Source organism: Urtica dioica, chromosome 9, assembly GCF_054948205.1.
Source record: "Urtica dioica subsp. dioica isolate 48M chromosome 9, U.dioica_male_clone48M_v1_H2, whole genome shotgun sequence".
Taxonomy (NCBI): domain Eukaryota; kingdom Viridiplantae; phylum Streptophyta; class Magnoliopsida; order Rosales; family Urticaceae; genus Urtica; species Urtica dioica.
This window is the reverse complement of record NC_142764.1, coordinates 15,131,398-15,159,345: the sequence shown is the minus strand read 5'-3', so window position 1 is coordinate 15,159,345 and position 27,948 is coordinate 15,131,398. Positions and strand designations below refer to the sequence as shown.

Here is a 27,948-nt window from a genome sequence, read left to right as displayed (position 1 = left end):
AACTTGATATTTGCCTTCAACATGACGCTTGCCTTCAACTCGGGTGTTGGCTTCAACTTGACGGTTGCCTTTAACCCAGGTCTTGCCTTCAACATTTTTTTTTCTTCTGATTCTCATGTAAAGAACACGAAGGCCGATAATTGACGAGGAGCAGAAAATCACTTTCCGTTGAGGCAAAGACGACGAGAATAGAAGGCTTCACAACAATCTAACATACGTACGGTCATAGAGTCCGATCTTAGATCGAATCACAGACGATTCTGAATGCTACTCAAAAAATGCAATTAACAGTTATCATATTTAATACAAACTCAATCACTCTTCCCCTGCCAATATTATTACAAAGAAATTAATAAATAAAAATAGTAAATTTACTGCTGCTATGTATTAAAATATATGAAAGGACGCAAGATATTACACGCACTATATAATGCAAGTCGTGGAAAATTTTGAATATTTTAGTCCTTTCACAACTATAAGTCTATAAGCCTAAAGATCGTAATCCTTTGCTGCCATTAAAGAAAATGCATGCATGAATATAGAAAATATAGCTGTCAATATTGCAGTGACATATGTGAAAGAGTGATAAAATATATAAACATATAGAAAGCGACATCACAACACTGACTTGTTTGTCTACAATTTTAACCGCATAAAATTTTTTAGGTGAGATTTGAGGTCCAAAAAAAAAACATAAAAAAAAGAATGTTACATAGCCATATATTTAGCGTGTATTTAATTTACGGTAAAAATGCTGGTTATATTCCAGGCTTTAGGAATATATGATATAAACAATGTGTATTCAGAAATTGTATTGTAATATTTACTAAAGTTTTTTTAAAAACAAATGCTATATATTTTTTTAAATGCTAACATTATTTTATTGATATATAAAAAGAATATTCATAACTTCAAGACATTATTTTGCGACAAAACGTTTAGGCATTAATTTTGTGATTACTCACATACAATTTCCACATTATTTTAATAGAGAGAGACAAATAAATTACCAAATGTTGCAACTAAGATGTCACAACATCAAGTCGGAAAGAAAATTGATTAAGGGACTTCGATCAATCCCTTTTTCATGCTCGAAAGGGCAAGAATAACGTAAAACAAACTTTTAATTTGAATATGTCTTGTGGGGTTTTAGACCAATGGACATGAAGTTATTGGTGTCCTCTAAAAAAAAAAAATTGAAGTTATTGGTGGACGTATTTTACTTAATATTATATACAGAATTGGAATCTTTGACGAAAATGATGGACTGAAAACACAAATGCTTTATTCTTTTTTATTTGGTCTACAATGAACGAGAAAGCTGTATCACAATAATAATAATAATAATAATAATAATAATAATAATAATAATAGAGTATCATCTTAATTAGTTTTGCTTTACGGACTTTCTTACAATTTAGCTGATGGCGATTTGGGATGAATTATATTTATTTTTAATTTTTAAAAAGATTCTATAACAATAATGTATCTGGAAGATCCCTACCATTTATTTTATATTTTACATAAATTAAATAATGATACAAATATATGTCCTCTAATCGAGGCTTAATTAAATCAGAGTTAAAACGAGCTTAATGGAACCGGCCAGCAGACATTTCCAATTGGCAATTGGTATGTATTATTCTCTAGCCAGACAAAGCTAAAAATACGTTACTTGGATCGTGAATAGTGAATACTAACAATTACGCACGATACTCTTTTAATTACAAAATTTTATGATAAACATTTCAACAATATAGTCGGGGAATAAACACATACAATTTGCATTCTTTAACTCCCAGCTGTATATCTATGTAAACTATATATATATACGTGTGTATATATATATATATATATATATATATATATATATATATAATATGGATGTAGTTGTTGTACTTGTACTTTTATATATTAACAAAAAAAAACAAAAAAACTTATTCCGCACATGCAGTTTCAAGAGTTTTGTTTCTTAGACACGAGAAAAGAAAATATAGTTTGATTTTAATAATTAAATAGCAACTCACTAGCAATGGACTCTATTTAATAAATTATATATGGTATATTAATGCGTATACATATGGTAATTGTACTTTCAGAATAAGAAGAAGAAAAAAAACTATATAAGCACATGCAGTTCTAAGAAATTGTTCCTTGGACAACAGCAACTCTAGATATAGTTAGAAATTAATAGATATAAAAAAAAAAAAAAAAAAAAAAAAAAAAAGAGAGAAAAAAAAAATCACAATAGCTTGCTTTAAAGACTTAACTAAATATAAGAAAGAAGAAACTATAAGAAATATAAGAAGAATACGTACAAGTGAGAGTGATATTTCAGGTTCGAGCAAAAAAAAAAAGAGTGATAGACGAGAAGCACAAATCGACATATTGATACATCATACATATGTATCCAATATTCTTAGATAAAACATACTCACCGCACATTGAAAAACTAAGGAGAGACTGAGCGCTATGGGGTTTACTTTTGTCACAGTCATCTATATCTACGGAAAAATATATATGATTCCCTTTGACATTGAAGCCAAAACCAAAAGAATATATATTAATGAAAAGAAATTTTATTTTATTTTGTAGTTTTCAAAATAAAATAAAATATCAAGTACCTCTTAGTTAGAAAATATCTAAAATTGTACTTTTGAGTAAAAATCGGATAAAAATAGTACTCAAATAAAATAAATTCATCTCAAACATCTCTTTCCATTTCACTCTCACTCTCTCTCCTCTCAATCCCTCACTCGGTCTCTCTCACACCCTATTCCGACGAGATATGACGAAATTTGACGGCCTACGACGGACAAGTTTTGCATAAATTTGACCTTATCCACTCAGAACGCCTAAAAACTATGAATATCATCGTAAATCATCGGAAATCATAAAATATTATCAAAAACCATCATAAATTATCATAAATCATCGGAAATCATAAAATATTATAAAAAAAACTAAAATTTAGCGATATAAGCCACATAAACATAAGTGTTTGCGTTTTACCCAACGTTTTGTAAATTTTTCATAAATATCCAAAAACTGGTGGAAATATTTCGTAAATAACCATATATACTAGAAATTTACTCGGCGCTTTTTTTTTATAGCGTAAATAGATTTATGTGGCTATTTACAAAAAATTAACGAAACGTTGACTATTTCAAAATTCTAACTTTTCATATGGCTAGATAGCCACTGGACCCTAAAAAAACCATAAAAAATTATCGTAAATCATCGAAAATTATCGTAAATTATCAATACAAAAAAATTGACTTTGAGTGGCACAGTTTTCAGTCATGCAAAATTACTACAACATATTCAACAATTACCGACGATTTTTTTCGTCGGTAATAACCCAATAATCGTCGCTAAATGTATTTAGTGACGATTTTAGCGACGACTGTTATCGTCGCTAAATGTCCGTGCCTAAATATATTTGGCGACGATTTATTTGTCGCTAAATATTTACCGACGAGATTAGCGACGATAATTTCGTCCCTAAATGTTGTCACGAGAATTTTTTTTTTTTCATTTCGTAACAGATAATTAGCGACGACTTTTTCGTCGCTAATTAGAGCGGGAAAATTTCCCGCGTGAAATAGCGACGAAAAAGTCGTCGCTAATACCTTCTGTGTAATCATAATTAGCGACGACTTTGTCGTCGCTAATTATTATTATTATTATTATTATTTTTTATTTTTTTCGTCGTTAATTATTAATTTTTTATGGTTTTTTGTTTATGAAATTCTAAAATGAAAAATCAAATAAAAACTAAATTATATTATCCAAATCAACAAATATATAAAATCCGGTTACGTACGTTTTCGGTTATCGAGAAATATGTAAATAATAATCTACTATACACAAAACATCTAATAAAACACTAGTCGCGACGTTTGCTTTGTCGTCCCGGTGCTCGTTTCCCCCCTCCTCGACGTGAAACGCTCTTCTGCTGGCGCTGAAACTCTGTAAGCTGCGGCGGAGCAATGTCACCAAATGGGTTGAAACCATCGGCGGCAAGTCCAAGCCGGACGTTCCTCGGTTCTGCCGCAAACATGAGATATTTTCGGTCGATCTCCTTCCACGTTGCTCCGTCTGCAGGATGTCGCAGTACACCATCCTCCTTAATGCGTTCATTCTCGTGCCACTGCATCTCTAGAGTTGTGTTCCGACTCGCGTACAGTCGCTTAAGTCGATCTTTCAGTGGAAAGTAGCGCAACACTTTATGCGCTACTTTTTTCCACCGTCTTTCTTCAGCCACCGGCTCTCATTACAAACTGGACACTCGTCTAGATTGGTGTTGTCCTTCCAAAACAACGCGCAATCGTGTTTGCAGACGTGAATCGACTCGTAACCCATACCAAATCGACGCAATTTCGCCTTTGCTTCATAGTGTGACTCTGGAATCGTGTTGCCGATCAGATGAGACTTTTTCAGTACTTTCAGTAGCTGATCAAACGACTTATTCGTCCACTTGTTCATCACTTTCAAATGCATCAATGTGACAACAAAGGAGAGTGACGAATACTCCGTACAACCCGGCCATAATTCTGTGTTCAGGTCGCTGAAAAGGTCATCGAACTGTCCACTCTGGTATTCTGCATTCGGGTCAATATTGTTATCGTCACCGTCTACGTCGTTGTGATCTAAGATATCGTGTACAGCATCAAACATCCCGCCTCCTCCTCTGTAATCCGTCTGATCTGCATTACGTCATCTTCTTCCTCCCCGTGAAAGTTCCACCTCGTGTAATTCCTCTTAAATCCTCTGATAAAGAGATGATTCTCTATATCAGGAATTTTTTGCATCAACACGTTGTTACACCTCTTGCATGGACACTCGTCCTTCGACATTTACGTGTTGTCAGGCCATTGCCATGAACTCTGTCATGTCAGCCGCAAACTCAACGCTTAAACGTTGGTCCTCGATTATCCAATTCCTATTTGGATAACTCATTTTACCTATAGATTGAACATTTCAAAATTTAGTAGTTTTCGGATTTTATTTTATAATTTCACGATCCTACTGAAATTTCGGCAGAACCTCCCCTATAAACTTAACAACCCGGCATCAAGCCTTTAACTTTAAAACCTGCATAGAAACATCCTAAAACTAACAATAAATCCAACCTCAGTGGTTCGATTATTAAAATTCATAATCCATATCAACTAATTAATTTCACATTTTTAATCATTTCTAACAAGAATTAAATACAATTCCATTTAATTTACATAAACTAACTAATTGTTTTTACATGTTTTTACATAATTTTACCTAATATAAATATTTATACCTAATATTAAAATTTATAACTAATTTAAATATTTGTGTAAACAAAACTAATTTAAATATTTATAAAATTTATAACAAATATATAATTCATTTATAATTTATAAAATTTATAACAAATATATAATTCTAAAAATATAAATTATGTAAATATAACTAATTAAAATAAATTTACAACTAATATATAACTAAAGTTATATATATATATATATATATATATATATATAAATTACTAATATATATAACTAATATATTAATTCTATAACTAACTAATATATATATATATATATATATATATATATATATATAAAGTTTAAAAAAAAAAACTTGCCGATCCAGAGGAAGAGCTAGCACGCGGGAACAAGAGGAGGGGAAGCGGCCAAGGACGGCGTCGGCGGGGAAGCGGCTACGGCGTCGGCGGCGGAGCGGCGGAGTAGTGGCGGAGCGCGGCGGAGGAGCTGCAATGGGAGAGAGAGAGAGGTAAGGAGAGAGCTGTGAGGAGAGAGAGAACTGAGGAGAGAGAGACTTACCGGGGAGGACGACGTCGGCGGCACACGGCGGAGGAGGGCACACGGCGAACGAACGGCGAGAGAGGCGAAAATGAGAGAAAAACTCGATTTAGGTCAGAAAAACGAAATGGGAAAACTTATTCGCGATCTGGTATTTAAAGACATTTAGCGACGATTTAATCGTCGCTAATGATTACATGTCATCGCTAAATGCACTTAAATAACCAGGCATTTAGCGACGAATCATAGAGATTTAGCGACGATTTGATCGTCGCTAAATCATTTCGTTTTAATTTAATGGGAGGGATTTTTCCCTCTTATAAATTCGTCAAAATTCGAAAACATTTAGCGACGATTTCTTCGTCGCTAATTGTATAGCGACGACAAAAAAATATTTAGCGACAAGAAAATCGTCGCTAAATGTTTTCGTTTTAATTAAATTGGAGGGATTTTTCCCTCTTTTAAATTCGAAATTAATTCTACATTATTAGCGACGATATTCTCGTCGCTAAATGAATTCAGAAATCATTAGCGACGAATTTATCGTCGCTAAATATTTTCCCGCGAACTTAGCGACGACAAAAAAGAATTAGCGACGATAAATTCGTCGCTAATTATCTTTGCCGCCAAACTTTAATATTTTTGGCACCAAAAAATTAGCGACGATATTATCGTCGCTAAAAGGGTGATTAGCGACGATTAAGTCGTCGCTAATAGTTTCGTCGCTAAATGTGGTATTTCTTGTAGTGAATCAATTTCTGTCGTGCAAAGTCTTCATACTCAAAATGCCCAAGAAACTATGGATCTCATCGTAAATCATCAGAAATAATCGAAAATTATCATAAATCATCTGAAATCATAAAAAAAAAATTATCGTAAATTATCTTAATTTAACATGAATTTCATCGTAAAAATGGCCAAATTTCATCCTAATCTATCGTATTTCATCGTAAATTACGTGAATAAGTTTCAGATTTTTCACTAACTTATAGAGAAATGTATCACTAAATCGAAATCCATCAATGGAGAAAAGTTTAGAGGGCTTTTTTAGAGTTAGAGAGAAAGAAAGAATAAAGGAAATGAGGAAAATTATAAAGATAATGAGAGAAAGAGGGTTGAAATTACTTAACGTGGTGTTAGGTGGTTGTTCAACTAAATTATTGTGACTACTCGTTGAACAAGTGATTGATTTTTAGCAGGATTAATTAAATCAACAATCAATCAAACATTAACCGAAAGCAATAAAGAACAAAAGAAATTGGTAACCCTGTTAGTTGAAATAGCACCTACTCAGATCTAAGCTCCCTTTTGCCAACACCTTCGTCTTTGATTTGATTCTTGCAATCTGAGCTCCCCTTAAATCTGAAACTCCTTCTTACTTTCACCAATCCTCTCACAAAGTTTGGCTAGCACGTCAATGCAAAAAAAAAAAAAAAAAAAAAAACACGCTATCACACACTTAGTACGACGGTACACGAGTTGCAAGTTCGTTGAGTTCGTTGTCGATGAAGATCTCCAGAGTAGAGAGATGAACACAAAGTTATGGCTGCACATAATTGGCCAAACAGTAAAGTCAAAGTCATCGCAAGAAATCCTATGTGGATTTTATATGCACTTCCTAATCTCTTGCGAAAACTAGTAAGTCGGATCTTCCTAGCAAATCCGATCTTATACGTCCATAAAATTGGAAATAATCACAAAATTTAGTTTTATATTATTCGCACGGGATGGCAAAGGCATAAGTACCCCGATTCTTTAAGTAGCATGAATAACTCCTTGAAGTTTTGACTTGAACAACTGTTACAATTTGTTATGTTAAACATATAACTATGCCACGGAGGATCTAACAAAGGTTAAATGGGTTAATGGGTATATTTGTCCGATTTTGAATCAAAATTCCAGTTTCAGATATTTTTCAACTAAGAGATATAGACTTGATATTTCTCCACTTTTGAGGTCTACAAAATAAAATTTCTCTTAATGAATTATATTATCGACATACAGTAGCCATATAGCCAAATATAAACTTAATTTTTACAATCTATTCAACGTTATGTTTAATTTACAAATAAACTATAAACCAAAATAAACAATGTTACTAATAAACATACTCGTGAGTACATAAAGTCTATTAAATCCTTACTAATATCAGATTTTAACGCGTGTTCTCAATGAATTCTGATCAAATTAAATAAAAAAAACTAAATTAATTTAAATTTAGTTATTAATATAAATTCTAAAATCTGAGTTTGACATTAAAAAAATGCATTATTTTCGATACTCATCAAGTTTCGAATCCATTATTTTTTACACAATTTTTTGTAATAAAATTTTATGTTCAACTTGTTTATTTGGTTAAGACATGCTATGCAAATGGATTTTCAATAATGTTGAGGTATGGAATATTTAGTTAATTATAAGTAATTATTATTAATTTATTTATGTAATTTTATTTTCCAAGTCAAAATTAAGTGGGTCAACACTACAAAAGAGGGGCTCGCAGCAAGATACCCACAACGAGAAGATATTAAAAAGAAGAGGACCCTACACTTCAGGTAGATAATGGACAAAGCAAGAGCGTAGCTGTTAGCTCGAATACGAACAACGAATATCTGAAGAAGAAAAAATTATAGATGACCTCACTAATGGACTTACGTACATGATAAACCACGTCAAGAAACTTCATCTGAGCTGAAGATAGTAAAGACAAAGTTGGAAACGGTCCAAGGTTTGGTAGTGGTCTTTGTGACGACCCGACTTTTCGGACCGTCTTATTTATCTTACTTTTTAAACTTTAGAAAATTCTTTAGAAAACTTGGAGGAACAAAACATTAAGAAAAAGGTAAGATTGCATTTAAAACAACTTAATTAGAAAAATACTTAACCAAAACTGAAACCAAGTTTAAACCAAACATAGCAGCGAAAATACTAAAACATAATCCATAATCTAAATATCAACCAAAATATAAAACTCTTTAAAACTTTCGACGTAAATGAAAATAAAAACCTTTAAAAATTATTTCTTAAAAACTCGTAGCGGAAGACTTATTTCTTAATAACGAAAAACAAAACTTTGCTTTATTTCTTAATAACTCGTAGCGGAAGACTTAATTCGTGAATGGAATCCATGACCCAACCCTCTCGCTATCGACGCCGCTAGTCCGCCATGCTCAGTTCCTTGTAAGATGTTTACCTACAACACAGACGTATATTTTTTTTCGAAGCGATGAGCTTAAAACTTTCATGTATAAAACTTTTCTAGTTTTCTCTAGACTATAGCCTAATATCGTAACTTTCCCAAAAAAAAAACAAAATGTGTCTTGCTCCAGAGTTAACCAATACAGAGGCATCAAAACGGACTAAGTAATCTGACCTGCTACTACATTCGAGGTGCTGGCTAGGGCATCAACATTAGTGTAGGCGTAGGTGCGACCTTGAGGCGGCGGTGGTGTCTGAGTTGCTGGTGGTGCTTCTAGTCGCCCCTCGAAAATCTGTGGTCCTTCAATTTCAGCTTGAATGAAGTTAAGTCGCCCATTCTTATTGTTTTGCTCAAAGTTCTGTTTCGGACAATCTTTGAGAAAGTGTCCTGGCTGACCGCACTTGTAACACAGTATACTGCCCATCTTACATTCTCCTGGGTGTATCCTCCCACATGTGTTGCACTTCGGAAATGACCTATTTTCCATCTTGACTTTGTAATTTGCATTACCATTATTTTCAGGATTGTTCCTCTTCTTCCCATTTTCATTCTCGAGATAGTGTGCCTTGTCGACTTGGTTGTTGAAGAGACGCTCGTCGGACTTCTTATTGTTGCATATTCCCCTACTTTGAGTCTTCTCTTCCTTCCGTGCCTTGATGTACTGGTCTCGCTCTTCCTTCACTTGAACCAAATGGTATTCAGCACGCATTGCACGTTCGAGACAGTCTGCAACAGTGGATGGTGGATGACTTCCACTATCAATGGCTAGAGCCAATTCCGGTCGGAACATTCCCATCATTCTTCGAACTCTTTCTGACTCGGTCGTAACCAGGTTGGGGCATAATCTTGCCAGCTGGTTGAACTTCCTCACTGCTTCAGTCACAGTCATCGTGCCTTGCTTTAACTCTGTAAAATCCTTTTGTTGAGTGTTCATCGCGCACATGTTGAAATACTTCTTATTGAAGTCCTCGACAAAGTCATCCCACGACATAGCGCATGTGTCTCTTCTCATAGCTACGGTCTCCTACCAATAGCGCGCATATTTCTTCATGACAAATGAAGCGCATATCACCTTCTCGGTCTTCGATATGTTCATGAAGTTGAAGATTGTCTTAATTTCTGACATCCACTCATCGGACACCAAATGATCAGTCGATCCTTCAAAATTCGAGGCTTTCATCCTCCTGAACTTCTCGAAGAGATCATACATCACAATGACTTGTCCCACACGAGGTACATCCTGAGGAGGTGCTGCTGGCGCTCGTTGACCTTCGTCCAAATTTTAATTCACTTGGGGAATTTGGTTCCTTAACTCTTGTATCTCAGCTCCTTGAGCTTCGATACGATGCAGCAGTGTAGTAAGTAGCGCCGCCAGGTCCAGTTGGGCTGTTGGCTGAGGTACATGGGCGGGACCATGGGGATTCTGTGCGCCATCTTGTTCGGGATATGGAGCAACATGATGAACATCTTGCACTGGAACCTCCGTGGCATCTCTGTCTCTTCCTCGACCTCGGCCTCGTGCTCTTCCTCTACCACGTCCACGAGTAGATTGAAAGTTTTCCATCTAATTAAAAAAATTATGACTAAGATATAAACAAAAAAAAGTACTAACTTACTTGAGTAGGGGACAACCGTGCGATCGAATAGCGAAGGTAGTCGTAGGTTCGTTGCTCTGATACCAACTGTGACGACCCGACTTTTCGGACCGTCTTACTTATCTTACTTTTTAAACTTTAGAAAATTCTTTAGAAAACTTGGAGGAATTTTTTAAAAAAAAAAAAACATCGAATCAAGGCGAACTAAAATTTTGAAGATCTTAAAAAGAAACAAAACATTAAGAAAAAGGTAAGATTGCATTTAAAACAACTTAATTAGAAAAATACTTAACCAAAACTGAAACCAAATTTAAACCAAACATAGCAGCGAAAATACTAAAACATAATCCATAATCTAAATATCAACCAAAATATAAAACTCTTTGAAACTTTCGACGTAAATGAAAATAAAAACCTTTAAAAATTATTTCTTAAAAACTCGTAGTGGAAGACTTATTTCTTAATAACGAAAAACAAAACTTTACTTTATTTCTTAATAACTCGTAGCGGAAGACTTAATTCGTGAATGGAATCCATGACCCAACCCTCTCGCTATCGACGCCGCTAGTCCGCCCTGCTCAGTTCCTTGTAAGATGTTTACCTACAACACAGACGTATATTTTTTTTCGAAGAGATGAGCTTACGCTCAGCGAGAATAATATAAAGCTCAGAAAAAAGAGTAATGCAATGCATGAACCAGTTATTAGTATTTTAAACTAATTGATGACTTGATCTTTCTTTTCTTGCTTCTATCAACTTTTAGTTCGGGGTGCCCCTAGGGTAGTCATACATATTTCAGTGATCACTTTAGAGACGAAGATATGGGGTTGCAAAGCCCACACTTCGCTTAATCTAGCTAATAAACTTATTAGGGCCTCGGCCCGAGAAATTTCCTCATTTGAGCCTCGGCCCGAGAAATTCTCCATAATACCTCCGTAGCTCGAGGCGGTATGACTCCCTTGCTTAACTTTATCTTTTCACTTTGAATCTTACGTTACATACTGATATGACATGAGCATAATTTTTTTTATATATATCCTCATACAAAAACGTGACTAGAATAAAACATGTATCTCAAATCTACTTTAACATAACACCACATGGCATACAACACATAAATCACATACTACTTCAACTAGTCACGCAATCAAATAACAAATCGCATACTCAAACATATAAATCTATAAACAATTCATATCATGAATAAACACTCATCAAATTTATTTCGAACTAATCTGTGTTGTAGTGAGATTATTCTCACCTGGATATCGGGAGTTACGATCGTGGATCGTCGAAGGAATTGTACGCTCTAAGAGAATTGGAACCTAATCGGAAAAAGACTATAGGGATCAGCTGAGAAAAGTATTCAAGACATACTGTAGGTTCTGGAAATTTTCAGAAACGAAATTCAACGTGAAATTACGAAAATACCCTTGGCTATTAGGGTTTCGGCGAAAAAATTAAAACTCTTAGAAAACTTCTGTAAAAAATCCAGTACGTATAAAACATAATTTGGATCACTTTTTGTAAAGGAACCACGGCCAAAATAAATTTTTAACTATTTATTAAAAATAAAAGAAGTGCTAAAATCTAACTTTAAAATTTTTGACAAAAACTGTCTGCGTACTGTTTTGAAAATAATTAGAAAATATTTTATATTTGATAAAAATATTTTTCGATTAAAGTTTTAGATAGAAGACATTTAAACCTAACTTTTCCAAAAAGAATCAACGCAAAACCAAATTTGTTGAATTCACAGTAAGCGTTTAAAGTCTGAAAATCGGGAATAGGTCTTAGGTCTGTGCGCTGATTTGAAAATAATTGGAAAATATTCTTTATTTGATAAAAATATTTTTCGATTGCAGATTTAGATAGAAGACACTTAAAACTACCGTTTCCAAAAAGAATCAACGCAAAAACAATTTTTTTGAAACCAGCACAAGCGTTTAAAGAAACCGTTTTCAAGGAATCCGAACCAGAGAGAAAGAAAACATACCTAATTAGGGTTACGAATTTTCAAACCAAAAGGGGATGGGGGAGGGAGAGTAGGGAAGAAGCGTTAAAAGAAGAGGATGAGATGTTTAAATATGATTTAAATAAACCCTAAAAGCCCAAACCCTAATCCTACGTTTAATATTAATTATTATTATTATTATTATATATATATATTTATATTTATATACACGTATAAAATCCTACTGCCTTATTAATCATGATATATATATATATATATATATATATCTATATTTATATGCACGTGTATAACCTAATAAATATCTAATCCTAATACTATATATACTTCGTATTACGTGTATAACCTAATATGTATTACGTTACTATATATGTATACATATATATATATATATATATATATATATATATATATATATATTAAGTATAGGTACAAACATTAACTTTACTTCATAAACATAATATATATATATATATATAATATATATGTTAAGTATGTATATTTATACCCACATAATTTATTTATAATATATAACTTATATATATATATATATATATATATATATATATATCCATATTTTATAATCTAAAGAGTATAGTAAAAATTCAAAAACACTCTAAAACACACATAAAAAAATAAAACTTCAAAAACTACGACATACATAAAATCATTCACTACTACTTTATTAAAAAAAAATACTAACGTCACTCGAACACCAAAATTTTAGCTTTTTATTAAAACTTAAAATTTGGGATTTCACAGTCTTTAATAAGAATGATAGTGATGCGAAGAAAAAACTTGAGTCAGAAACAAGAAACTACTAATTTAAACAAATAATGTAAATCTAATGTAACGTATTACATATTTAACTCGTTACGATCACAGAACAGCATAGGAAATGATTTTGCAGAAGCAAGTGTAGAGACTACACATACTGCCATGGTAAGGAAAAAGTTATATATTTGTTTTATTTTCTGTTATCATTTAAATTAACAATTATTGATGTTTGACACTGTCATAGAAATTTGGTGGGACTGATTGCACAAGCCATATTATTGAGAACATAACACCAGTGACTGCTAAAGAAGTTTCGAATGTAAGTAACGACTAGTTAATTGTGTATACTAATTCATAATACATCAAAATTATTTTACTTATCACATGAATTTTACAGGAAAATATAGACGACAACTACTATGTAAGGAACTCTACCACCGAAGCTCCAACTATAACAAAAGTAATAAATTATCTAAGTAATAAGTATATAAAAAATGTTGTTGATGTTAACTATAAGAAACATTGTCTATTAACTAGCCGTAAATCTAAAAAAAAGCTCAACAAATTACGCTGACAAACATAGCAATATGTTATTTTATATTATCAAATACATGATGTTATGTACATGAGTGTATAAACCTAATAATTTTTATCGTATTCGATATAGATGCGCTTGTTCACGGATAAACAGAATAATAACATTCCAGACAAGCCTTCGGTAAGTAGTTACATTACAATTGATAGTACATTTATTAGTGTTTTTAAGATGATTTTAATAACCAAATATGAAAATTACAGGATATTCTAAATACAGCATATTCAAATTCCTGTATCGCCACAAAAAAATCCATGAAGACGTAAGTTGTTCAAAAAATTTCTCGACTAATGTAGTAAGTTATTATTCATTAAAATGATTTTATGATAACAAAACTGTATTTATATTCCAGAAAACATCAATCTTAGTTAAGATTATTGGTGGCGTCAAAACATCCAAGTTTACTGAGGTTAGTAAATGAAGTTGGATATAACATAAATTATAACCTGTTAATTATCATTAATTGTATTTAATTAACAAGATGTTTATTATTTTCAAAAAACACATACAATTGAAATCGCTAATCCAGTGGCCGTGACTCAAAATAAACTGGCTATAATAAGTTTTTTTTTGTAGTTATAATAAATTGTATTATATATTAATAATGGATAGTAACATGGTATTAATTAAACAAGAATTGTCCTCGTTGTTGGGGACTATAAAAACTTCTTCCTATAACCCAGTCGAATTGTTGCGGTTAAACGACGATATAGCTTTAATAGTTGATAACCACAATTTTTTTCACAATATACCATGATCTCAGGATGTTCAAGAAGAAGATGCTAAAGTTATAATTTGCTCATCATAAAAAGGACAGAAGCACGTTACAAAACCAGTATACATGCGCCGTCTAATGACAATATCGCAACCCCTTTTGTTGTGACCTGACTTCTCACAATTTTCACAACATTGATGGTATGGTTGCAAAAGATCAAGTTTGGATCATGATATATATATCTGAAGAATATTCAAGAACAATGGAGGTACGTATAATATTTGTTAGTTTTGTGTAATCATTATTAATATTGTATAATAATGATTAATTATGTTTTGATTCTTAGGTAAATATCATTAATGATACCCAGATCAAAGGTAATGCCCACATGATTGTTGATATTGCGAACAAAATATGTACTTGTTGTGTTTGGCAATTAGATGATTTTCTATGCAGTCATACAGCAGCTGCGTTGCACCGGATGAACTTGAAGCCAATTGACTATGCTCTAGGTTAATTCACATAGAAAAACTATGAAGCTACCTACTCTCAAGATGCGTTTCTAATAGAACACGATGGTGATTGAGATTTGCTGGAGGACGACGAGGTAATTTCCCCATCAATCGAAAAATGGTAAGCTAGACAACCTAAGATGAATGAACCATCTTTGAACTTTACAACGCTAATATAACACTAAACAAGCCACTAAAAAACTGTGAGCCTCCTTTAGCACCGAGTTTAAACAATCGGAAATGTTAATCGTCATAACATTGAATCTCCTATCCGGGAATTTACTTCGAGACCATAAAATGAGATTTGCATCCAAGAGATATTTTATATGTTAGGGCTTGTCTAACTAAGTGCATCCAACTAGGTAATCAAAATATTTGTGTGTATAAGCCTTAGCACAATTATGGAGCAGTGACTGAATAAAAGATTTGCCAAACTTATCTTTAACATTTGGCAACAAGTGTTGCATACAAATAGCGTAGGTGACCTCCGGAAAGACGTTGCAGATAGCTTTCGGAATCAATGGATTCCTATTAGACATAATTACAGATTTATTTGTGACACTTTACGCAGCATAAAGGTGAGTCATGAACTAATGCCAAGCGCTCTCATTCTTAGAATCAACAATTGCAAAGGCCAAATGAAATAAATGATTATATTTATCCTCAGTTGTGGCCAAAAGGAATGTCTCATACGATTTCTTTTTGAGAAAACTGCCATCAAAAGATAACAACGGGCATACATATTTCCATTCGTGTATAGAAGCGCCAATAACTAAGAAAAAATATTTGAAATTCTCAACAACATCGGTTTGAATAAGTGTGTATGTTTCTGTTATGTGTCGATAATAACTGTTAATAAATGCAATCTGTAAGAAATATCTTATAGTAAGTAGTAATGAACATAAAAGTTAAACAACTATTATACCTGAGTTTTTTTCATTAATCATCGCTCCCACAGTACGTAAATGTGAATATGACTTATCAAAATTTCTCCAAAGATCATTCAAAGCCTTCACGAGCCTTCCATGCCTTGAAGTTATTGATCCACACTTTGAATCGGGTACGCATAATCTCCGCCACAACTTTGTTGTGCAATCTTGTCGACCATACAACCCGAAAAATTAGTTTTAAGACACTTACTGATCAGGGACGTCGAAGCTCGTTTGTGTTGATGAATAATGTTCTCTCCAAAACGTTAGCATTCAACTTCCAAGAATAGTCAGAGTAAACCATGTGACACTATGTCGAGTCTTGCTTGATCTCCTGTAAAACACATCCAACACAGAAGAATAACGATAATCAACATCCTTGCGATAATCACCACAGCGGAACAAAAGGAACTTAAACTACGAAAATAGAGTGAATTAAGACAATACCATAATCGATAAATGAATTTCTTGAATCACCCATCGTGAAAAATATAACACGAGCTTTATAATAATTCTTGAATTTTTGAATTTTGAACATTCAAGTTCTCAGTTATGAATACGTGATGATAAAGAATGAATTCATTAAAAAAAACGTGTCAAAGCAACATGTGCAACAAATTGTAACCGAATCCTATAAAAAAAGGAAAAGATTCAATAATTACATATTAATTATTAAACATCACACATAACCGTTAGATGTAAGGAAAAAAAAAAGGAAAGGAAAGAAAATGTAGTAAACCAATTGAAACCGATTAATTAAATAGGAATAAAATAGAAATTTCAACTTACCGTAATCAAAGTCACGTAAGAAGAATGGTTAGAAATAAATTAAAAAAAAGTTGAAACGTATGACAAAATGAAATACTTAGGTTTGAACAAGCTTAATCAGCTACAAATCTCTTTAATATATTTTACTTTTGTGGTATTGCTTGGTTTTATTTTAAACACAATGCATTTAAAACTTTCAATAGTAAATACGAAAATAAGATTGAAATATACATTTAATTTCATTTATTTATTTATAGGTTATAAAAAAAATATGACTATTTAGACCAAAATATGATTAGCTCATGTTTGAGGTTTCCTCTATATACTACCACGAAACTCCCCCCACTTCGTACGCATAAAGTACAATTTTTATGCGTTAGCATTATTATATATATATAAAGACGAATATCTTATGTTTATGTATGCTATCAATCCATTACATTAAATAAATAAAGTCTGAAGCTAACTACTGTATCTGCAATTCACATAAAAGGCATGGAGGTTTATTAAAATGCCACCCAAGCTAAGATATAGAAAATAATAGTATTTGTCTAGAGAAGGTAAGATATGGCCTAGCTCGAGACATTTGAACCGCGAAATTGAGATTTTGAAACTCTCTTTCTTTACTTAGAGAAGATGAACTTTTACATCAGCCATTGTAAAAGCAAAATCTCAATTTTTACTCATAAACTAGAAGGCCGAGTTTTGGCCTTCTAGTTTTCATAACTTTAGCAATAAAACGATTGAGAGGTGTTAGTGTAGTCTGAACAAACGACTCGTCGTTTCTTCATTTCCTTTATTTGTTGTCGTTTCATTTCTCTCGCTTGAGTGTCGTTACATTTAAATACTTGTAAATGTCATTTCAGTCTTTTCATCAATGAGAGATCTTCGTCTTCTCTTAATTGATCCCAAACATTCTCTCTCAAAGTTCTAACAAGAGGGATATAAAATACACATGATTTAGTTAGTTTCATAAGTGACAGTGTCATCGTGGGACTCGCCACAACCCCACCAAATTTCATTTTGGACCATCCAATATGGCCATCATGAATTGTGCTTTTTAGTTTATTTTCTAATCGCCTCCTAAATGCGTATTATTTATTGATAAATTCACGTCTTTCGCTAAAGATTGCATTACAACCATGAGCACTACACTTTGGTTAAAAACTTTTATAATTTTTAACTCTTTCCTTTTCCGTCCAATTGTTTGTGCTTCAAAAATCTTCAACTTCACTATCAGTGGTGTTGTCAGGTAACATTTGTTTTTCATTTAAATAAATTATACCGTCACTTTAGAACCACGTGGAATGATAACGAAATGCTCTTACATAATTGGAGTTTAGGCCTGTGAACAGCACCCACGTGGCCCTGTGGGGCTCTAATTGGAAGCATTGGATATAGTCAAACTCAAACCTGATTGATTCTTATTAGCGGGACCCACTTGAAGTAAAATGGAAGCTGACGTGGATTCATCTGAAGGCAAAGCAACCATTGATCCCATGAATCAATATATTACTCTCTTCCAAGCAAAAAAAATGATAATTAATATTCTCTCAAGAAATATAGAATATTCTCTTTGTTATTGTGACGAAAGAAAGGTACGATCCCATGTATTGCTTCTCATTATTATTATTATAATTGTTATATTTTATACGAAGTAATCAAAGAAGACTAAATATTCTGTAAAATAATCAAAATTTTATAAGTTAGTACATTGTAACTACTTATAATGTAAAAATATTAATATACCATTCATATTTTGAGTGAATCCGTTTTTCTGAATTTCAAAATAATTAATCTAAGTGTCCAAACTTTTAATCCAATATATTTTAATGCACTTTTTATATAGAGTTATTGGCGGAAAAAATATTGAATGTTTTCGATTTATTGCACTTTAATACGCATTCGTTAAAAGTTGCGGAAAAAATACTTAATGTTGCAATATTCTTCCTCCATTTATACCAATCCGTTAAAATGACTGAAAATACACATATAAGTCATTAAAGTGGGAAAAATTAAAAATAAACTTAATTTGTTTTATTATAGTAAAACAAATTCTCTATCCTCTCTTTCCTCACTATGCTTCTGAGCATGTACATTTATATATATTGTGTTTTTTTTTTGGAAAAATTTCGTGGTAATAGAATTTTAGTTATTATTAATTTTTAATTCTTTTAATGCTTTAGTAAAATAAATAATTTTAAATTAAAATAGAAATAAATTATTTTTAACTCTTTATTTATTGTTAGTTAATATATTTGTAATTTATTTAAAGAGATTTGTAAGTAATTATGTCACTTTAAACATGTGATTTTGGATCTAGCATATGTTTGACATTTTTTTAATAATATAGCCAAATGGCTTATGTGGCAATAATTAAGGTCTGATTTGCCTTTATTTATTAACAAATTCGTCACTTTCTCTTTCCTATTTTTTTCAAATATTTTTTTTTTGCATCAAAACTTCAAAAATTCGTATATTTATCATACGAACTCGAAATTGAGTGATCTCAGATCCTACAAATTCGTGGCGTCGAGATCTTCAAAAATAGACACATTGTGTTTGATGAAAAATTATATTTATGTCGATAATTTAAAAAAAAAATCAGTTATTTCCATATTTAAGGTAGTGACGTGATTTTTCTACATCTATAGTGTTAAACATGATTTTTCATTAAACACCATGGATCTATTTTTGAAGATCTCGGCGTCACGAATCCGTATGATTTGAAATCACTCAATTTCGAGTTCACATGAGATAGATATGGTTTTTTGAAGTTTTTATATAAAAAAAAGTGTAGTAAAAAAGTATGAGAGAGAAAATGACGAATTTGTTAATAAATAATGACAAATCAGATCTTAATTATTGCCACATAAACTTGTTGGCTATTTCCCTAAAAGTTGTGAAACGTAAGCTAAAAATCAATTTCATAGTTTCATTTTGGCTATTTTGCTACACTGCCCTTATTTAAAAATAAAGTGTTCAAGCGTTTTCTGTATAAAAATAAACGAAGATTCATTGGAGGGAAATATGATTCACGCAAAGGATAGAGGGAGACCAATTTTTAAACACTATCAAAAAAATCTAATCGTGCCTTCGATTTTGCTAATCAAGTTTCAAAACACATGAGCAAGTTACATGATTTCGACAAATCTAATTGTGCTTTCAAAGTATTTAATCTCTCATCTAAACAGGCAACAAAATGTTTGAAGTCTAGTCATTTGCAACGAGAAGGTAACAGAGTTTTAAAATATTTAATCTTGCTTTCAAAATATTTCATCTACGTTTTAATGAACCAGAAGAAGAAAAAGACGCTTGATTATGTCATTGTAGTCGTGGAGGCCCATTCCGATCACGTTGATGGGCTTGTTGAAGACCCAAGCGTGCTTCTACTTCGTCAATTGGTTGCACATTCTTCATCGGATTAGGGTTTCATAATGAGGGCTTTAAAACTGGGGGAAAATCTTTCTGTGGATGATTCATACTCACTGGCAACGGCCTTTTTGAGTGAGAGAATATCTTACTCGTATTCGATTTCCTGATCAGAGGCAGTTGAGGACGATCGTGGTTGCTCAATTCACCAACTTTGATTCGTCTCTGCGATTTCCGAATCCGATCCAGCTCTCCAAATGGACGACTCTTGAGCTTGCCGAGCTCTTTCCTCCAACACGTTTTAACGCTGAAGCTCCCGTATTGCGAATTTCTGTGGCCGATCTCTCCGCTATCGCTAGATAGTCGATGGTGATTGATCGACAATGCATCATCAGACGCTCTCTGCATTACGACAGGAGATTTATCGATTTGAAACACTCGTCGTTGAAATGGCTGGCAACTCCTCTGGACGACAGCACGTGGAACTGAAAATGCGACGAAGATGGTGATCGATGGTGATGGCGACGAGATCGACGAAGATGGCGATGAAGATGGCGACGAGATCGAAGGAGATGAACTGAGATGGCGATGGTGTTCAAACGGTGATGGCGATTGATCGAGAGTGTGTTAGGGTTTTTTGTCAAAAGAATTGTGATTTATGGTAACCTGAGAATGATTGTGTGGCAAGTACAAATATATTTTTGATGTTTTTTAAATTTTGGACTATTTTTGCCTCAACTTTAGGAAGTTGGGCTATTTTGCCAAAGTTAAAATTAAAAATGGTTAAATAGCCGCATCGCCCTAAAATTTGTAAACGTAAAAATCACTTCGAAATTGTCGCAATTTATTGTGAGCTTCAAATTATCGTTACGATTTGGATTAGTTCAAGAACCACTAGAAAAAAAAAAGTAGATTAATAAGAGCGGATTTATGTAAATAGATTAATTGAAACGCTAACAACTATCAAATAACAATTTTTTTTTTTATTGAATTTATGGAATAATAGATGGATAAGGAAAAAATAGCTGGACCAAAGAGACGAGTAAGCGCCAAAAACAAACAATAGCCAATTGTTGTGAATAAAAAGCACCTTAATTTATGTCTTTGATCTCTATATTTGTAGGCTGTTACTGATTTGCGAGCTATGCGTTCTTCGGTGGAAAGATGGACATTTATCTGGACTCTCCCATTCAGCTCATGACACAGGTTATCTTCTTTTTGGAGAAAATAGAGCGGTTACGAGAAAAATAATGGACTAGCTCTCGTCCACAAAGTTTGAGGTCGCTTGTTGACTGAGTTTCCAAACGAGATCGATTTGAGATCATAGATGAGCTTTTAAAACATTCATTTTTTTTTTTTAAATAAAAATAGTGAAAATTGGCACCCTCTATCAATTTTGACACACGTATATAAGTTATTTACATATACATAATTTTTTTTAAACATGCGTTTAATTTTTTTTTTTTTTTTAACAAAATAGCTATATATATTTACATATATTTATATACCGAGACAAATAAAAAATTATTTACCCTTTATTTACGAATTTTTGTTTTCAATGTGATTATTTTGCTTATTTAAAGCAAATTTTAGTTGTTTTATACATTGATTAATATATATTGACTATTAAGCCAGAATATCCTAATTATTGTAAGTGTTTCCTTTCAAATATCGAGCTGGTTGTCTATTTAGTATTTACAAAGTTATCATTTTTCTTCGGTTGAAAGACTGACATTAATTATGTGTTGAAATTGAGTAGATTGTAATGGAAATTTGCCGGGGATTGTTGGCTATTGGTTTTTCAGTAATGTCACGTCGGAGAGTGATATCACATAGACGTACCATCATGTCAACTTGTAGTTATTATTTTAAACTTACGATAAAAGTATACTCCAAAATCAAATACTTTGGTACTAAACCTCAGCAACTAGATGATGAACTGATGTGCAAGCATACTGTTATGGAGATTTTCCCCCACCCGAAAAAACATCGAAACCCAACCCAAAAAATTGAGAAGGCAAGCCCAGTCCAAGAGGAAGGAAAATCCAGACCCTGTCATGAGAGGGAAAGAAAAATCCCAACCCCGCCAAGGACAAGGAAGAAAGGCTAGCCCTGCTAAGGGTAAGGAAGGAAAATCCATGCACTGTCATGGGAGGGAAAGAAAACTCTCAGCCGTGCCAAGGACAAGGAAGGAAGGACCCAACCCTGCTAAGGGCAAGAAAGGAAAATCCAGGCCCTGTCATGGGAGGGAAAGAAAAGTCTCAGCCCTGCCAAGGGCAAGGAAGGAAGGACTCAGCCCTGCCAAGGGCAAGGAAGGAAAATCCAGGTCCTGTCATGGGAGGGAAAGAAAAATACCAGCCCCGCCAAGGGCAAGGAAGGAAAGACTTGGCCCGACCAAGGGCAAGGAAAATTCCGGCCCTGTCTTGGGCAGGGAAGGAAAAACCCCAGCCCCGCTCTCGGCCTTGATAGGGGCAGGGGGGCGACGACCCGGCCTTGCCAAGGGCAGGGAAGGAAAAATCCCATCCCGCCAAGGGCAAGGAAAATCTCGGCCCTGTCATGGGCAAGGAAGGAAAAATCTCAGCCCCGCCGAGGGCAAGGAAAGAAATGTCTCGGCCTTACTAGGGGCAAGGGGGGCGACGTCCCGGCCTCACCAAGGGAAGGGAAAGAAAATCCCGACCCATCCGAGGGCGAGGAAGACTCCAACACGATCAAGGGCAAGGAAAGTTTGAGCATTGTGCAGGGTCGGCCCCTACCAAAATCAAGGGAAAAATGAAATGACCGTTCTACCCCGACTCATCACACTTCTATAAATACCTTCAGATTCCTCATTTGGAGGGAAGTTCTCTCACGACTTAAAAAACCTCTGCCTCTCTCTCATCTGAGACTTTCTCTCTCTAGAACCTTAAACCAAGACACTTGGACTAATGTTGAGCGTCGGAGTGCCCGCCGGAGGAAACCCCTCTGGGGTTCTTTAGCTCACGTTTCTCTTTTTTTTTTTTTTTTCAGGTAAAGAGACGTCGGAAACCCCTTTCCGACACGGCAGAGGCGACAAGTACCGAGACAACTTCTCCGTTCGACCACCGCGCGGTCATAGGGTCCGGCCCTAGACCGAACCGCGGACCGGTTTTCGTGTTGATCCATTTTCAGGCATTAACACATGCTGTACAAAATTAGGCATACATAAGCGGGAATACTCAATTTTATTTTGATGAAGTATTTTGGCCTTTTATCCGATTAAGCTGGAATGTAAATACATTTCAGTTTGATTTTATTTTATTCACTCTCCTTACCATTTATTTAGATGCTTTCGATTTAAAAATTATTATTTTGGTCGAGGTAACTTTTTAGTGAAGATTAGTTGAGAAGGCAAATATACGTAAATCAAACGGCCTAAAACTAAATTGATTTGGTGGTTGTTGTTCAGTTATTATTTTCCTCGTGGTAACTGAAGACAACTACACTAAAGAAAAGTTGTTTCATTATACCAGAAATGACACATTCTTTCTTCCGGAAACTAACAAACATAACAAAAATTCTGTCGTACTAATAAAATAAAAAGTTGATATCAAATATGAAATATGATTATTCGAGAGTACAGTTCCAATGTAATAGCATTAAGTATTAACTATTAAGAGAAAATAAAATTAAATAAAAAAAGAAAAAGAAAAAAAGAAAGGGCACATTGTTGGGTTCATTGAAGACTGTGGAATCCACGTGCCTACAAAGTCGCGTGAACAATAGCCAGTAATTACTTATTATAATAATAAAAAATCAATTTTGTTGCAATATATAAATTAAAATTACAAATAATATAAACACGTTTTTCATTTTCACAGTTACGCGATCAAATCTTCCTCAAGGACGTTGTATTACATTTTACTTTCACGGTTACACACACCTTAGATAATAGACACAAATTATCTGGTTTTGTCGTTTTCACCTGGCCGAAATTTGACCAAAATGAAGTCCAAATTCAGACGAAATGAAAAAACGAAAACGCTGACGTGGCAAAGAACCCGTAGAAACTAGAAACGCTATAAATACACGCACACTTCTTACCTCACCAATCTTATATGCAAATAAAACCTCCAAAACACATATACATCAATGGACTCCTAACATTTTCCTTTCCTAATTCTTTATAAAAAAAAACTATCAACTATTGTTCTTATGTTAAAAAAATGGCCAAGGGACGAAAATTGACTGTAAGCCGGAGCGAGAGGCTGCTCGGAAGCTATGGCTACGGCTACGGCGGAGCTCAGGGATTCTCCGGCGGCGATCCCGAACTAGGCGAGGACGACGTCTGGTCAATCGTCGACGACGACGCCGCGGCGATGGTGGACCACGCGCCGCCGATCTACGCCGACGATTTATTGGCGAGGAACCACCGGAGAGAGGAGCGCCAAGTCGGAGGACTGTCGCTGGCCTTCGACGCCGATGACGCCGGGAAAACGGCCTCGTCGAGGATCGTGCACCAGTTCCGAGGAAACGACGGCGGCGCAGCGTCGACGCCGAGGTCCGGCCACCAGATCGCGGCGTCGGCGCCGGTGAACGTGCCGGACTGGAGCAAGATCCTCCGCGTGGTTTCCGTGGAGTCGCTTCACGAGTTCGACGGTTGCGCCGATTGTATCGGCGGCGACGATGAGTCGTCGGAGGAGATCGTTCCGCCGCACGAGTACCTGGCACGCGTGTCGGCGCATAGCCGGAACTCGGCGGCGAATTCTGTATTCGAAGGCGTCGGACGGACTCTCAAGGGCCGTGATTTGAGCCGGGTTCGCGACGCCGTTTGGAGGCAGACCGGGTTCGACGGTTGAAATTATATATATAATATATATTTATGTGTAGGGGTTTAGTTGAAAAGGAAGGTTCATCTTGGTATGTATGGTTTTGGTTGCCTGTGAATTTTGTAACTGATCGTCGTTATTGGAGAGACAGAGAGATTGATGTTTGTTATTGTTATTGTAAAAGGGGCGATGATTCAGCACGGTTTGACTCGGTTTGAAACGAGTGAACTCGGTTTGCAAAATGAGCCCCAACCCAATCCAAATATTAGGATTCCGAGTCTCTCTGTCTCTACTTCATTCAATTTTGTATTAATTTTTGGGGTTTTTCAGTATTGGAAAGAATCGTCAAGAAAATTCACAACCTCTTCATAGTCTGCACTACACAACTGTGGATATATATATATATATATATAGTGCTGTACCGGTGGATTTTGATTATATACTTCGGCGAATAATTCAGCTTCTTATATTAAACTTTTGATTTGATAAAAAAAAAAAAGGATCAAACTTTTGATTTGGATAAAAATGATTGATTTTCATCGCTGATTTAGGTTGTTGAATTTTGGAACGTAAAAAATAGTCAAAATAATTTTATATATTATTGTCAGTAGTATATTACTGCTTCTAATTCTGCCTGTCTATTCCAATTTTTTTTTTTTTTTAATAAAAGAGTTCATCAATGATAACATATTGACAAAAGCTAAAAAATATTGAAATTACAAATGAACTCGTAGAAAAAGTGGATCACAGAAACACAATTGTAAAACAAAATATCAAATGAAAATAAAAAATTGTAGGTTATCAGTCTTTTTCAAGTAACACAAATCATCAACATAATTTTTCTACCTTAATCTGTTGTAAATTATTGCGTTTTCAAATGCCGTCATTCTCAGACTTCTCCTACGGGATCTAGTGGTGCAAAAATCATATCTAAATATTTATACAAAAATCATATTCAGCTAACAAAAATGAAAAATAAAAAATGGTGTTGAAGAGATCTCACACGAAGGCATGCAGAAGAATGAGTCTCTATTGAACCTCCTTCTAACTTTATGAGCACCGCTCATTAGGGCGAGAACTAAAAAATCGAAGCTCTAAAATAGAGTATATTTGTTTATAGAGAGAGAATAAAAAAGTCTGTTTATTCGAGTTTTGTTGCAAAGGAGTTGTCGAGTTTCAATTTTTTTTTTTTTCTTCTGGATTTGGCTATGTTCATGAACTTATTAATGAAGATGGACCGACCATAACACCTTATTCAAAAACAAATTAAGGATGATCAAAAATTTCTTTTTAATGAAGGGAAAAAGATATTATATGCATTTAGTAGCGAGGGGGAGAGATATATAGGCATTGAATTATTATTATCAAATTTGAAATTTTTTTTTTTTTTTGGATGGAAGGTTAAAGTTTCCAAAGTGCTATAGTTATTATTTGTTTCCCTTTACCATATATTCATGCCTAGACAAAGGAAGCACTAATTTGAAGGTCCATATGGGCAAGCCAAGGGTACGTATCAAAACAACAGAACAAAATGGATGACATCACTAACACCAAGCATGAAACATAAACAGTTAATATGTACTTCTTTCTGGATGTGGACATCTGAGGACAAATGTTACAGTGCAATATTCATTTAATTTCTGATCAGAAAGTGAGGATGCGTTTGAAATGTTTTGAGAAATTAATCATAAATATAAAATGATGAAACAAAATAGTCGAATTAAATTGGGAAAATAACACATATATACTATGCGCTTTAGTGAAATCTCGAGTTTAACTTTTAATTTTCAAAAATATCGAAGTCATACCATGTGTTTAACTAAACAAAATTATACCTTGAAATAGATAACAGTGTAACAAATCTCTATTTCATTGATATTAACTCTTATATATGAAAAAATCAAATTCAAACTAGTATCCTAATTTTCAAATTCTCAATTTGAAATAAAAATAGCCTTAAATTAAAATTAAATAATAAAATTCATATATTCTAAGAGATGACTTCATTCCGTATTTGAATTGTAACTCCGAGTCTTGGATTCTCTGTTCGAATCTGTGATTTTGATGACTATCAATTGCCGATTTTACCCATTTGTCTAATTCCGTGTTATTCACGATTAAGAGACTGTTATTTTTTTTTTATAAATAAATTACATATATAGCGTGAATGAGTAAAGAGAATTGATGTTTACATATAAATATTATAGTTAACGTCAATGTAAGTGCAACAAAAATTCAGTAAAAAGAAGATTCGTGGCACTGTTGTCTATTTCATGGTATAATTTCGTCATTTTAGTTAAACAGAGGGTATGAATTCGAGATTTTTAAAAATTAAAAGTTAAACTCGATATTTTACTAAAATAAAAAGTATATAAGTGACATTTTCCCAATTAAGTTTAACTATTTACTAGTTTTGAAACTTAATAAATACTTACTACTAGAACTTATTAGATACTTTAGAGATTACAAACGTGTCTTTCGTTTAATTCCAAAAAAACAATTAAAAAATTAAAATATATTAGTAGAAGCCAGTAAAATATATTGATTTATTCACGATATTTAATAAATAAAATTAAAAAGAAGCCTGAAAATCGAAACTAATCACAACAATATTCACTTCCGCTTGTAAAAATACAATCCGGTAATTACAGTCAGTGATTTCGTTTTATAAATATAAAATAATTGTGTTTGTAACACAAATATATATATATATATATAGATATATATATATATATATATATATATAGATATATGTGTATATATGTATAGAAGTAGAAAAATGGATTTTCATAATGGTTTTATAATCGTGATCGTGTACAAAAAGCGCCATTAAAGCTAAATATCATATTTTCGGACTTGTTTTTATAAATATAAACGAATACGAAAGCGTCACATCATTTTCAGAAGCCACAAAAAAATTCATGAC

At 33.6% G+C, this 27,948-nt stretch overlaps 1 protein-coding gene across 1 annotated transcript; it reads left to right on the top strand.

Moving 5' to 3' along the window:
- Positions 1–24,284: 24,284 nt before the first annotated feature.
- On the top strand, positions 24,285–25,385 carry LOC149385214 (protein S40-6-like). The gene has a single exon (XM_089624912.1). It carries the CDS (start codon positions 24,420–24,422, stop codon positions 25,050–25,052), a length of 633 nt encoding a protein of 210 aa, XP_089481038.1. The 5' UTR covers positions 24,285–24,419; the 3' UTR covers positions 25,053–25,385.
- Positions 25,386–27,948: the final 2,563 nt, after the last annotated feature.

Coding starts and splice junctions, on each gene's coding strand:
- LOC149385214 (XM_089624912.1), top strand. CDS start 24,420: ATGGCCAAGGGACGAAAATTGACTGTAAGCCGGAGCGAGAGGCTGCTC.